This window comes from Budorcas taxicolor, chromosome 8 (genome assembly GCF_023091745.1).
Source record: "Budorcas taxicolor isolate Tak-1 chromosome 8, Takin1.1, whole genome shotgun sequence".
NCBI classification, from domain to species: Eukaryota; Metazoa; Chordata; class Mammalia; order Artiodactyla; family Bovidae; genus Budorcas; species Budorcas taxicolor.
This window is the reverse complement of record NC_068917.1, coordinates 71,714,836-71,727,363: the sequence shown is the minus strand read 5'-3', so window position 1 is coordinate 71,727,363 and position 12,528 is coordinate 71,714,836. Positions and strand designations below refer to the sequence as shown.

Here is a 12,528-nt window from a genome sequence, read left to right as displayed (position 1 = left end):
TGCGGCACACAACCTCCTCCCTTTGGGTCAGGACCCTAGAGGCAGAAAGAGCAGGTGGGAGTTAATTTCCCATGATTCATTCACTGGACATCACCTTGCAAGTATCAGACACCTGTTCTGACACAGGATTGTACTACATACCACAGGGGTGCCAGAAAAATGAGATGGTTAACATTTACTTGCCAACTACTGATGACCAGGTACTGTGGACTAGCTAGCAGACTCTACCTATTTCATTGAATTCTCACACAATGAGATGCTGGCGTCCTTGTTTTACATACAGGAAGCTAGCCCAGGGGTGTTAGGCCACACCCTCAGGGTCACACAGCTGGTTAGTGGTGGGATAAGATCTCAAACCTACCTCTGACTCCACAACCCATGATGTTCATTTGTTGATCCATCCGTCCGTCCATCCAATGCATGTGATGCACACATTTTGGTCGAGATCTTATGTGAGATGCTACGGAGACATTGTTGAGTGAGGCTGACAGAGTCTTGTGTTTTGTGGTCCTTGGTGCTATTGTTGAGGGTCAGACAGTTCAGCAAGCACCAGACATGGGGTGTGGTCAGTGCCGTAAGAGGGGACCACGTGGATGGCACCGGGGAGCCCATCACAGGGCTCCCCACTCAGCCTTTGTCTCTGCTGAGCTTCCCTCGTGCCATCATACCATTTGCTATAGTAGATTCTTTGCCTAGGATGTTGATCTGATTGGAACACCCCCCCCCCCCACACACACACATACACTCTCTCATACACACTTATATATACTTGTGCACACATTCACACCCTAGAAGAAAGAGTTTAAAAGAGGATCTGGTGCAGAATATCAGGGGAAGCAGAGGAGGGAGGGAATAGCGAGGGCATGGATGGTGGGGCATAAGGGATGTTTCAGGCAGGAGCTGGGGCTGGAATTCCCAAGGAGGGGTGGGATCTGGAGTCCAGTCAATAGGGCTCAGTGTGGGCATGGCTGTGGGGACAGCAAGAACAAGCCTGGCTGTGTAGGGCAATGAAGATGCAGCCTGAGTGGGGTGGGCTGGTGGGATCACCGGTAGGCATGCTCTAAGTTTCATTCTTGTAAGATGAGTAAGAAGTCCTGGAGAGCTGGCTGCAGCCATGTGACTGTAGTTGACATGTTGTACTGTGTACTTGAAATTTGCTAAGACTTTAGATGTGTAGGCCTTAGGTGTGCTCAGCACAAAAAAGAAATCAAACAAACAAAAAAAGGTAACGGTAGAGGTGTGAAGTGATGGATGTGTTGATTGACTCATGGTGAATACTTCACAGTACTTATGTGTATTGGATTGTGCACCTTATATTTTTTGGCTATGCCTCGAGCCTTGTGAGATCTTAATTCCCTGACTAGGGATTGAACCTGGGCCTCCTGCAGTGGAAGTGCAGAGTTCTAACTGCTGGACCATCAGGGAATTTCCAAATACATGCAATTTTTGTTGGTCTATATAACCTCAGTAGCCCTTGCCTGGTGGCTCAGTGGTAAAGAATCTGCCTGCAATGCAGGAGCCTCAGGTTTGATCCCTGGGTTGGAAAGATCCCCTGGAGGAAGAAATGGCAACCCACTCCAGTATTCTTGCCTGGGAAATCCCATAGACAGAGGAGCCTGGTGGGCTGTAGTCCATAGGGTTGCAAAGAGTTGGACACGCCTGAGTGACTAACACTAACACTAACCTCAGTACCGCCAGAGATAAAGAGCAGCGGGCTTTCAGAGTCCTGAGATGAGACTTGAGCAGGGATGGGGCCCGGCAGAGGCATCCAGGCCCCTTGGGCATCCCCTGCTGGTGCCCATCCTGGTTGGGAAGCCCATTCCCTCTTCCCTTCCTCGTGGACACCTGACCTCCAAGTGCCCTCAGGCCTGTCCAGCGTGGCCCCTCCACGCCCTGCTCCCCTCCACTAGGCCACCCCTCTTGATTGGGGCTGCGGTGTGCACGTCACCCTTGGGCAGCTCCTAATTACACTGAACATGCTTCAGCGGCTGCCAGCGGGGCTCAGGGGCCGCTCCACAGTCACCAGCTCAATTTCATGCTAGAGCAACGGGCAACTTGGCTGGTGGGGCTGTGCCACGTCAGGTGACCAGGCTCTGGTCTGGTCCCCAGGTCCCTCTGGGCACTGCCAGCCTTCCTCCCCTGCCCCTCGGGGCTGGCTAACCCAGGAGATGCCCACTGAGGGGGCCGTGGACCCTCCTTAAGCCTCTCAGAGAGTTGCCGCAGGCATGGAAAAGTTCAAAGCTGAGGTCTCATGTCTGCCGCAGTCCTCTACACGCCTCGTGACTCCGTCTCTGTTTTCTACCCCTGTTTCCCTCCAGTGCTTTGCTGAACCATTGCCTGGTTTCTTTCAGCCCCAGCTTGGGGCTGCAGGCTCACTGTCTGGGGTCTCATCTTACACTCGGTTTGATTACAGGGCGGTTAATGCATGATCTCTATGGAAGACAATGTGTATGAGGAACCTTACCTATATGTTAGGTGTTTTGAATCCCAGGGTGGGGGGAGCTGTCTGGCTTGGGGGATCCTCCAGGCCTGTCCCCTGTAGACCCCCTTAGGTCTATTGACTAAGTCACTCTGGGCAGGACAGCACGGGGGGCCTTCCTAGGAGAGGGACCCATCCATCACCATCCCTACACCCCCATTTCTTCTCTCAGAAACGGAAAGGGAAGTGCTTTTGTTTTTGTTTTTAAAGTTTTTTGGCATGCGGGATCTTAGTTGCCCTACCAAGGACTGAGCTCACACCACTGCAGTGGAAGTGTGGAGTCTTAACCACTGGACTGCCAGGGAGTCCCTCTGATTCAGCTCTAGTCTTTTAAAGACTACCGTTACTACTGCTGGAAGTGCCAAGGGAATAAGGCTGCATCTCCGCCCTCGGCTTGGCTGGAGGCTGGTGTGGGTGGCCTGTCCTTCCTCAGCTCTCCCAGCTTGGAGGGGCCCTGTGGTGGCCCTTGGGAATGACCGCAACCCATGGCGACAAAAGGGAGTCTCTGAGGGCAGAGATGGGGAGCTGAGCCGGGGAGGGAGGGGGAGGAAAGCTGTGCATCCCAGACACCCCTGGAGAGAGAGGCGAGGTTATTTAACTGTCCTCCTCCTCCTCCACAGGTAGATCCTGGGGGAAGCCTTAGGGACCCTCTTCACTGACTCAGACATGGCAGCCAGCTGGTGACCCTGCATGAGTGATTGGATGTCGGGGTGAAGCGCTCTCAGAGCTGCTTCCCAAACCTCAAAGGGTGGAAGCCCAGTGAGGACGGTGACTTGACCCAGCCTCTGCCTTCCGGACAGTTTTCTCTGCCTGCATTGTGCTGTCACCTTCTCTGTATCTGCTCCCCCAGAGGACTTTCCCACAGTGGGGGCGGGGTCTGGGGACAGAGAAACTCTTGTCCCCATGGAGGGCAGCTGAGCCGAAATGTGGGGGGTCTTGGTACCAGAGAGGAGCCAGCAGCCGGGCAGACCCCGAGCTGGCCCTCTGTCTGGGGTCCTTGATGCTGTCTAGAGGCTGGCTCTTGTATGTTTCCACTCCTGGCTGTGGTCCCCTCTCCGGGTGGCCCTGCCGGCCTGGTGCTTTCTGGAGCTTGGAGAGAGTGCAGCAGAATCTGCAGAATGGTATCTCCTTCTGTCCCTGTTCTCTCTCTCTCTCTCACACACATCCCCAGTGTGAATTCCATCTCTTCTACCCAGTGGTCCCTAGAGCGGAGAATCCATAGGAGTCTGTTCTACCTTGTACCCTCATCCAGGGTCCTTTGTTTCTGAAGCCCATGGTGCACCCCCTGGGGTAGGCCCCAGGTCCAGGCTGAGCAAGATGCTGGCCCTTGAACTTGTCAGTCCCTCTGAGTAGAGGGTGTCTCCCTCCCCTCTCTTCAGCTCTCTGCCTTTGAATCCTCCTTGGATGCTGTCCCTTGGGTGGCCTCCTGACTGAACTCTGGCCAAGCTGCCGTCTCCTTGCTTAGGGCTCCTGTTCGAGACCCTCTGGCCCCCATCAGGATGTGTTCTGCTCCCCCAACCAGACGAGCATCCCTGGAGGACAGGAGCTGCATGGCCCCTTTTGTTGTTGTTGTTGAGTCACTAAGTCGTGTCCAACTTTGCGACCCCAGGGACTGCAGCTCGCCAGGCCTCCCTGTCCTTCACCATCTCCCGGAGCTTGCTCAAACTCATGTCCATTGAAGTGGTGATGCCATCCAACAATCTCATCGTCTGTCACCCTTCTTCTCCTCCTGCCCTCAATCTTTCCCAGCATCAGTCTTTTCCAGTAAGTCAGCTCTTCATACCAGGTAGCCAAAGTATTGGAGCTTCAGCTTCTGCATCAGTCCTTTGAATGAATATTTCGGGTTGATTTCCTTTAGGATTGACTGGTTTCATCTCCTTGCTGTCCAAGGGACTCTCAAGAGTCTTCTCCAACACCACAGTTTGAAAGCATCAATTCCTCGATGCTCAGTCTTCTTTATGATCCAACTCTCACATCCACAAATGACTACTGGAAAAATCGCCCCCTTGGTAGCCCTTATAACCAAGTGCCTAGCACCTGCCATCAAGTGGATGCCCCACACAGGCTGACAACAAGAGCCCAGGGTCCTGATCATTGGGTTTATGGGGACTTGCTGCTCTCTGTTCTAGAAAATGGTCTGTTTTGTTGCAGGCAAGTCTATTCGGCTTCGCTCCCTCTCATTGATGCCTTCTGTGTGCCATGAGGTATGAAGGTGAAGTCTTTCTGTCAAGGAAGCAGGAGGATTGGGTAGAAGGCTGTCCTGTCATGTGATGGAGCTGCACCAGGGTGGCACAGTGTGGGCGGGGCACACTGGCAGTGGGTTCCCGCTTTGCCTGGACTTGGTTTGTTTCTAGTGTCTTGGCATTCCCTGTGGGTGGCTCTGGGCCAGTTTGCAGGGCCCCATCAGGTCACCTGGAGTCTCATCTTCCCCAGGGCTGCAGGACCTTAGTAACGGAATTTATCCTTTGCATTCCTTGTCTCTATCAGCCAGTTTCTGCTCTCACTCTTGCTACTGCCCGTGAAATTTGGGGGAATTAAAAATGAGTTTGATGGGCTTGCCAAGAGTCCCACCTCCATCTCCCCCTCCTCCTCCCTATTCTCTGGATGGGTCTCTTACTGGGCACACAGGCCTATGGACATGGGCCATAGGCCCATGAGCATGGCCCCAGAGGCCCATCAGTGCCTATTATGTATATATTTCTCCCATCCAAGTACTAACCAGGCCCAACCCTGCTTAGCTTCTGAGATCAGACAAGATCAGGCACATTCAGGATGGTATGGCTGTAGACAGTATATTTCTTATTTACAGACTCGGCCCAATTCAAAGCTTTGAGAGGCTAACGTATTTCTTCTTTTCATCTCTTTCTTGTAGTCACTCATTTATTGAACATAAATTCACTGCATGTCACTCTGTTGCAGACACTGAGGCTGACCAGCATGTGAGGCCTGTACCTTGGTCCTCATACTGGTGGGAGGGTCAGAATGCATGCTGGCTCAGAGAATTATGGGGCAGGAAGTGATGGGCACACCAAGGGACAGATAAGGCGTTATGGGATCCAGAAGAGGAAGCTGCTTTGGAAGCACAGGATTCATGGAGCAGGCGGACCTTGCTCCTGGGCCAGGAGGAATAGGGAGAATTGATGGATGACGTAGGGATGCAGACACATGGAATGGGGAGGAGTGGGAGAGGAGGGAGCCAAGGCAGGGAGTCAGGACAGTGCAGAGCAGCTGAGGAGGGGCTCTGCTGCCGAATCTGGCCTGCTGCCTGCTTGGATAAATCAGGTTTTACAGAACGTGGCCCCACCCAGTTGTCACATATGGTCCATGTGCTGTAGGCAGAGCACATGTAGGTGGGATGGACGTGATGGCCAGCAGAGCCTAAAATCGTAATTCTTTGACCCTTTGTAGAAACATCTCCCCCTGATCTTTGAAAGTGAAAGTGAAAGTCACTCAGTCATGTCTGACTGTTTGCAACCCCATGGACTATATGATCCATGGAATTCTCCAGGTCAGAATACTAGAGTGGGTAGCCTTTCCCGTCTCCAGGGGATCTTCCCAACCTAGGGATCGAACCCAGGTCTCCTGCATTGCAGGCAGATTCTTTACCAACTGAGCTATCAGGGAAGCCCCCTGACCTAAAGGAACACAGATCATGAGTTTGTGAGAACACAGAGTTCTGATATGGGAAGGAGGGGGTGGTGAGTCAAACCTGATTTGCAGGATGAAGTGGTGACTGTGAAGAGGTTGCTGAAAGCTTTTGAACTGGGATGTCGTGATGCAAAGTGTGATTTGGGAAGATAATCTGACAGCAGGTGGAGATTGATTGTCAGGCGAAGGAGACCGGGGAACTGTTAGCAGATCTTTGCGACAGTCAGTGATAGTCGATAGTCATCAGTAAGAAAGGAGGGCTTGCATTAGGGAGGTGGCGGGGAGGGGAGGATGAGGAGTCCCTGGGCATGTGTAGGGGGAGGCACTGAGGCCAGGGGCACTGAGATTGGAGGCAGGGGTTGGGGTGGGGAGGGGGGAGGCAGGAACAGAAGCAGGAGACAGGATCAGCCAGTTCCAGCCAGAAGTTTTCTCATAGAGGTGGTGGTGGTGGTGGTGTTAACTGCTCGGATCCCATGGACTGTCAGGGATCCTCTGTCCATGGAATTCTCTAGGCAAGAATGATGGGGTGGGTAGCCATGCCCTCCTCCGGGGGATCTTCCTGACCCAGGAATCAAACCCCGGTCTCCTGCATTGCAGGTGGGTTCTTTGCCATCTGAGCCACCAGGGAAGCCCTTCCCATAGAGACAACACTATGTTTGGTCCCTGGCACCTGGGCCGGACCCACAGGGCCCTGGGACTGCCAGATGCGGCTTTGGGAGTGTGGACAGAGGTGGCCAGAAAGATGAGGAAGGTGATAATTTCCTTCCAACTTCCTGGGCAAAGGGCCTCTGTGGGAGAAATTTCTAGAAGGATGAATCTTATCTCTGCTGCCATCCTCCTCCCTCCCTGTTGCTAAGATAATCGGCTGAGATGGACGTCAAAGTTGGCCTTGGTGGGGTGTGGCCTCAGAGGACAGCCTGCAGCATGGTGGGGTGGGGGTGGGGAGGACACAGCCTCTCCCCTCCGCCCCCCACCCCCCCGCCTTAGCTGAACTGGTATGGAGTTGACTGTGTGGGTGTTTATTTCTCTCATCAGGATGTGAACAGGGCTGTGACTCATTCATCTTTGGAACCTCCTGTGGGGAGCAGTGGGAGAGTTAATGATGAGGGGGGTGATGAATTTGAGCCTAAGCCTTGTCCATTGGGTAGTGGAGCCTCTATCTCTACACCTCCTCCATCCGCCACTGGCAGAAAAGGTCGGCTGACCAGCAAAACACCTGCACTGTCCTGTGTGCCTCGGACTGATGTCTTGGGCTTGCCCCTGGGGGAGGCTACTGCAACCTTCACTCCTTCACTATCTGCTCTGGGTTTTCTGGAAGTCAGGTGGCAGGGTGGGATCTCCATGGGGCTGGGGCTTCTCCCTGGCTTTGCTTCCAGGGCTGGGGTAGCCACAGTCCACCAGCTAAACCCAGTCTCACCCTGCAGCTCCAGTCCTGGGAGTGTGCTGGATACAGGCTCCGCTTGGCTCTGAGTCATGCTCGGGAGTTAAGGGGCCTTTAAACTTGTCTGTGCAGAGGGAGTGGCAGCCCACTCCAGTGTTCCTGCTGGGAAAGTCCTAGGAACAGAGGAGCCTGGCAGGGTACAGCCCATGGGGTCACACAGAGTTGGACACCACTGGGTGACTGAGCACACACGTGCACGTATTTGGCTTTGCTGTGCCGCATGCGTGGTCTCATGCATCTTCATGGTGGGTCAGGGAGGTTTGCTTGAGTGTAGATCACTATCTTATAGACGAGGAAGCTGAGGTGCCAGGAGATGAAGGGATTCGCCTGGGGTCAGTGGCTGAACCGACTGGAAGCTTGGGCTGTGGTCTCTGGGGCCCTTCCTTCCTTGGATAGCAGGGCTCATCCATAGCAGGGACACCAAGCTTTAGGGCCCTGCAGTCTAAAAAGGAAAGGCTGGGATGGGTCTCTGAGGACAGCATCCATCAGCTGGATTTTGCAGCACTTGAAGGCAGTTCTTGAGGACAGCCAGAGGAAGCCCAGTATGTCACTGGACCTCTCAGCACACATTCACTGTGGGCCAAGTCAACCCTGAAGCCTGCCTGGCAGAAATGCCATTGGCTCGGAAGGGCTTGGGCAAGTTCTGTGGGTGATGGATCCCAGGTGGGTCACTGATAGAGCCAGAGGAGGGTCCTGTCCTAATCTTTACGGAGCCAGTCCTTTCCCCACCAAGTCCCTGTGGCCCCACCAGAGGCCACACACTGGGCGGGAGACCACATGCTGGGTCAGAGTCCTTTGGCCCTGGCCCTGGGAGATAGCATCCCTTTCTCACAATAATATGGGTCTGAGGAGGGGGTGAAGGGCCCTCTCCTATTCCTTCCCCTTCTCCTCTTTTTCCTCCTCCTCTGCCCCCCACCGCCCCCCATCAGCTCCCTCTTCCCCCTTCTACTCTCTCCCTCCCTCTCTGCTCCCTCCCTCCCCTTCTTCCTTGCCCCATCCTCGCATCTCCTTGGACTCACTGTGGTTGGAGCTGACTTGGTCCTGGGCAGTGGAATCCAGTCCCTGGATCCTGTAGAGCCTTTGAGCAGACACCCTTCTGCAGAGTCCCTGGTTGGTGGCTTGGCCAGGCTAGACCTTGGCACTTGCTGCTCCTGGTGCTGTGGTCTTAACTTCCTGGGTCTTGTCCCTGGTTCCACCTCGTCTGTGCTCATTGTCACCATGATCACATCTCCTCCATGAGCAGTGACTCTGCTCTTGGCTGGGGCCTCTGTGTGACAGCTGGGGCCTTGTTTAGCTGACCAGATGCCCTGGGTGGAAGATTGCCTGTAATGTTTAAGGTATTATTAATACTTCTGGCCAGAAGCAGTGATTTAGGCATAATTTCTTGAGCTTTCCAGTTGCTTCTGGTGGCCAGAGCCAATGGCCAGGATAGAATCATCATACCCGCCAGCTGGTTCCCATGGATCACTATTACGATAATGGCAACAAAGGGCTGATTTCATACACACCCTCTGGTTCTCATTCCTCACCTGGACCACAGAGCTCCCAGGTGCCACACATCTGTTTCAGAGGAATGGCTAACACCTGATACCATCGCCAGATGTCTGCCTAACCGGCCCCAGTGGCAGACATCACTAATCAATCACAGCTGTCTTCCCATGAGCCCAGTGAGGACTCATGATCTGTCTGGAGCTGGCACTCAGGTGTCAGTTCTGATCTGCAGCATTCATTCATTCGTTCACAGACTTGTTAATGGATGACAGTTAACAAATGTTAACTGAGTACAGTAAGTCCCCTACATACGAACCTTCAGGTATCAAACTTTCAAAAATGTGAATGTGTGTTCATATGTCCAGTCATGTAAGGTGTAAGTGAAACTGCAGTTTGCTCTCCATCTCCTATTCATTTCTGCCATCTCCCATCTCCTCACCCTTCTGCAGGCAGTAACTCTTCTTGCCTATTCACTCAGTCCCTGCCCCTGTGTGCCAGCTCTTGCACTATATTACTGTACTTTTCAAGGTGCTGAACTGTGAGATTAAAAATGTTTATTTTTTTGTGTTTGCTTGTTTTTATGTATTATTTGTGTGAAAAGTATAAACCTAGTACAGCACAGTACTGTATGGCTGACTCATTGGAAAAGACCCTAATGCTGGGAAAGATGGAAGGCAAAAGGAGAAGGGGACATCAGAGGATGAGATGGTTAGATAGCGTCACTGACTCAATGGACATGAATCTAAGAAAACTCTGGGAGACAGTGAAGGACAAAGGAGTCTGTGTGCTACAGTCCATGGGATCGCCAAGAGTCAGACACAACTTCGCAACTGAGGAATAACAACAACCATATAGCCGAGTTAGTTGGGTACCTAGGCAAACATTGTTGGACTTAATGAACAAATTGGACTTAGAAATGTGTTCCCAGAATGGAACTTGTTTGTATGTAGGGTACTTACTGTGTAACGTATATTGAGCTGCTGTTATGCAAGGACAAATAGTATGGTCCTTGCCTCGTCAAGTGGAGCTCTGAATGTGGTAGTCAAACCTGGGAGCACCTTATCACTCTATGATGCTGTCGGTTGGAGGGCAGAGTTAGAACTCTCTTCTTCAGGAGCCCAGAGGAGACAGGACTTAATCACTGCAGGTATCAGAGGAGGGCACAGGTCCTTGTGTTGCCAGTGCTCTCTGTGTGTACCCTGCGATGCCAGCAGTGGATGGCACGGCTGCTAAATGTGGGATCCCATCTGAATCTGGGGACAAAGCCTGGCTAGAGACCCAGCCATGTGACCCACCCTTACTAGTGCCTTCTCTCCCGCAGGAGCAGGGGCTGAAGGCCAATAACTCCAAAGAGTTAAGCATGTGCTTCACAGAGGTGAGTGAGGGGCAGAGTGCGGGTGGGTGCAGGGGCTGAGCGGGGAGGGGCGTTGTTTTCTAGGCGAAGCTTGGACTTGGAGCCCCCAGATTCCATAACACAGGCTGGGCTAGCTCAGCTTCCAGGCTGCCTGAACTGGGGTGGGCGCTCACTCTGTAGGGGGCGAGGATGGATGGGTGTAGAAGTTACAGCCAGGGCCTTTCCTTGTCTCTTGGGGGAGATGCTCAGGCTGCTCTGAGGCGAGATCCTGGCAAGCCCTCCTGACTCTATAGACATGTGCACCCAGCAGCCTGCTCTGTGCTGGTTCTGGGACACTCCACAGAGGTGGAGAGATGGAAAAGGACCTGGGCCCTTCCTTGAGGGAGACCCAGCACAGGACTATATCTATATGTGTGCCAAGTTGCTTCACTCGTGTCCGCCTTTTGGCAACCCCGTGGACTGTAACCTGCCTGGCTCCTCTGTCCATGGGATTCTCCAGGCAAGAATACTGGAGTGGGTTGCCATTTCCTTCCCATGCAGGGTCTCCTGCGGGGACCCTAACCCTAACCCTTCTCCAGGGGATCGTCCCCATCCAGGGATTGAACCTGAGTCTCCCTCATTGCAGACAGATTCTTTACTATCTGAGCCACCAGGGAAGCCCAGCCCTACTGACTCACTTGTCTTTTTCTCTGTTTCTCTCTCTCTCCTGTTTGGCCGCAGCTCACAACCAATATCATCCCAGGGAGTAAAAGGGTGATCAAACCTAACTCAGGCCCCCGCAGAGCCAGACCGTCAGCTGCCTTGACTGCTGCATCCTTCCTGATGCTGAAGCTGGCCTTGTAGGCTCTGGGGATCCCATCGGGAGACTTCTGAAAGCTACACGGATGAGAACACCCGCCTGACAAAATGGAAACACACACAGACACACACACACAGACACACACACACAGACACACACACACTTTGCAAAAAAAAAAAAGATGTTTTTTCCCACTTTGTCTCTGAACCTGTCTCCTCCCAGGTTTCTTCTTTGGAGAAGTTTTTTTAAACCAAACAGACAAGCAGGCGGGCAGCCTGAGAGCTGGCCCAGAGGCCCCCTGGCTGGGGAAACCCCGCGTCGAGGAGGGCACACGGCAGGTCTAGAGATACCCTTCACTTTTCTCTGGGGGTTTTCCTCTCTGGGCCCTGCTGACATGGGACCAGATGACACCCCTACTACCCAGGGGCATGGGCGGGGCCAGGATGGCCGCTGTTCTTCTCAAGCTCCCCAGTAAGGGGACCTGCTGGGGACTGGCGGGGGGCGTCAGGCAGCAGGGCAGCAAGGCTGGCCCCTGGGGGTCCAGTTGGGCACCGTCAGCACCTCCACTTGGCTTCCAGGATGGAGTTTATTTCGCCTCCCTTCTCTGAGGGCTGGATCTGGCCTGTGGATGGGTGTGGTGCTCTCCCCTTGATCCCCACTGTAGCATGGGGGGGAGGGCTGGGCAGCTCCGGGGGGCTTGTGGAGCCCAACCTGCCTGGGAGACCCCGCTGGGGGTTGGGAGCAAAACTTGGGAACCACCTCAAGGCGGCTTCTTCCTCCTTGGTGGCAAAGAACCTCCTTTGAAATCAAAGAGAAATGATTCCTTGTCCACCCCCTTGGTTTCTTGTGGGTCCCTTTGGTGGGTCTCCCTTTGGAGGGAGGGGCCAGGCGCTGAGACTGAGGAGACCACCGTGGGCCGTCTCTGGTCTCTGCGACTCCCTCCATCACTCTCCTCCCTGCCTCACTTGCCCACCTTCTCTCCTCATTTCTGAGACATATGCCCAATGCCCACTGTATGTACATAACGCGGCTCCTTTCTCAACATATATGTATATACACATCCGTATACATATATCGTGTGGTTCCCTCTCCTTTCCTTTTTTTAAGAACCTGTGGAAATAATACCCTAACAGATGAGCGAAAATGTATTATTGTAAAATTTATTTTTTTTAATAATGTTGTCTATATGGGGGAAGAAAAGGAGGTGGGCTCCCTGTGTTTCTGCCCCAGTTGGGCTGATGGGGTCATGGAAGGGAGTTCCTGATTGGTATCACGCGTAGCCGAGGCTCCAATAAACGTACTAGGAAGCAATCTGC

The 12,528-nt window shown here is 53.3% G+C and overlaps 1 protein-coding gene across 1 annotated transcript in view; it reads left to right on the top strand.

The window, feature by feature from the left end:
* The window catches only part of GFRA2 (GDNF family receptor alpha 2), a 101,384-nt gene extending 90,128 nt beyond the window's left edge, over window positions 1-11,256 (top strand). Inside the window, exons 8-9 of the mRNA XM_052645118.1 lie at window positions 10,381-10,434; window positions 11,134-11,256. Coding sequence (XP_052501078.1) covers window positions 10,381-10,434; window positions 11,134-11,256 — 177 coding nt within the window. The remainder of the gene's footprint in view (window positions 1-10,380; window positions 10,435-11,133) is intronic.
* Window positions 11,257-12,528: the final 1,272 nt, after the last annotated feature.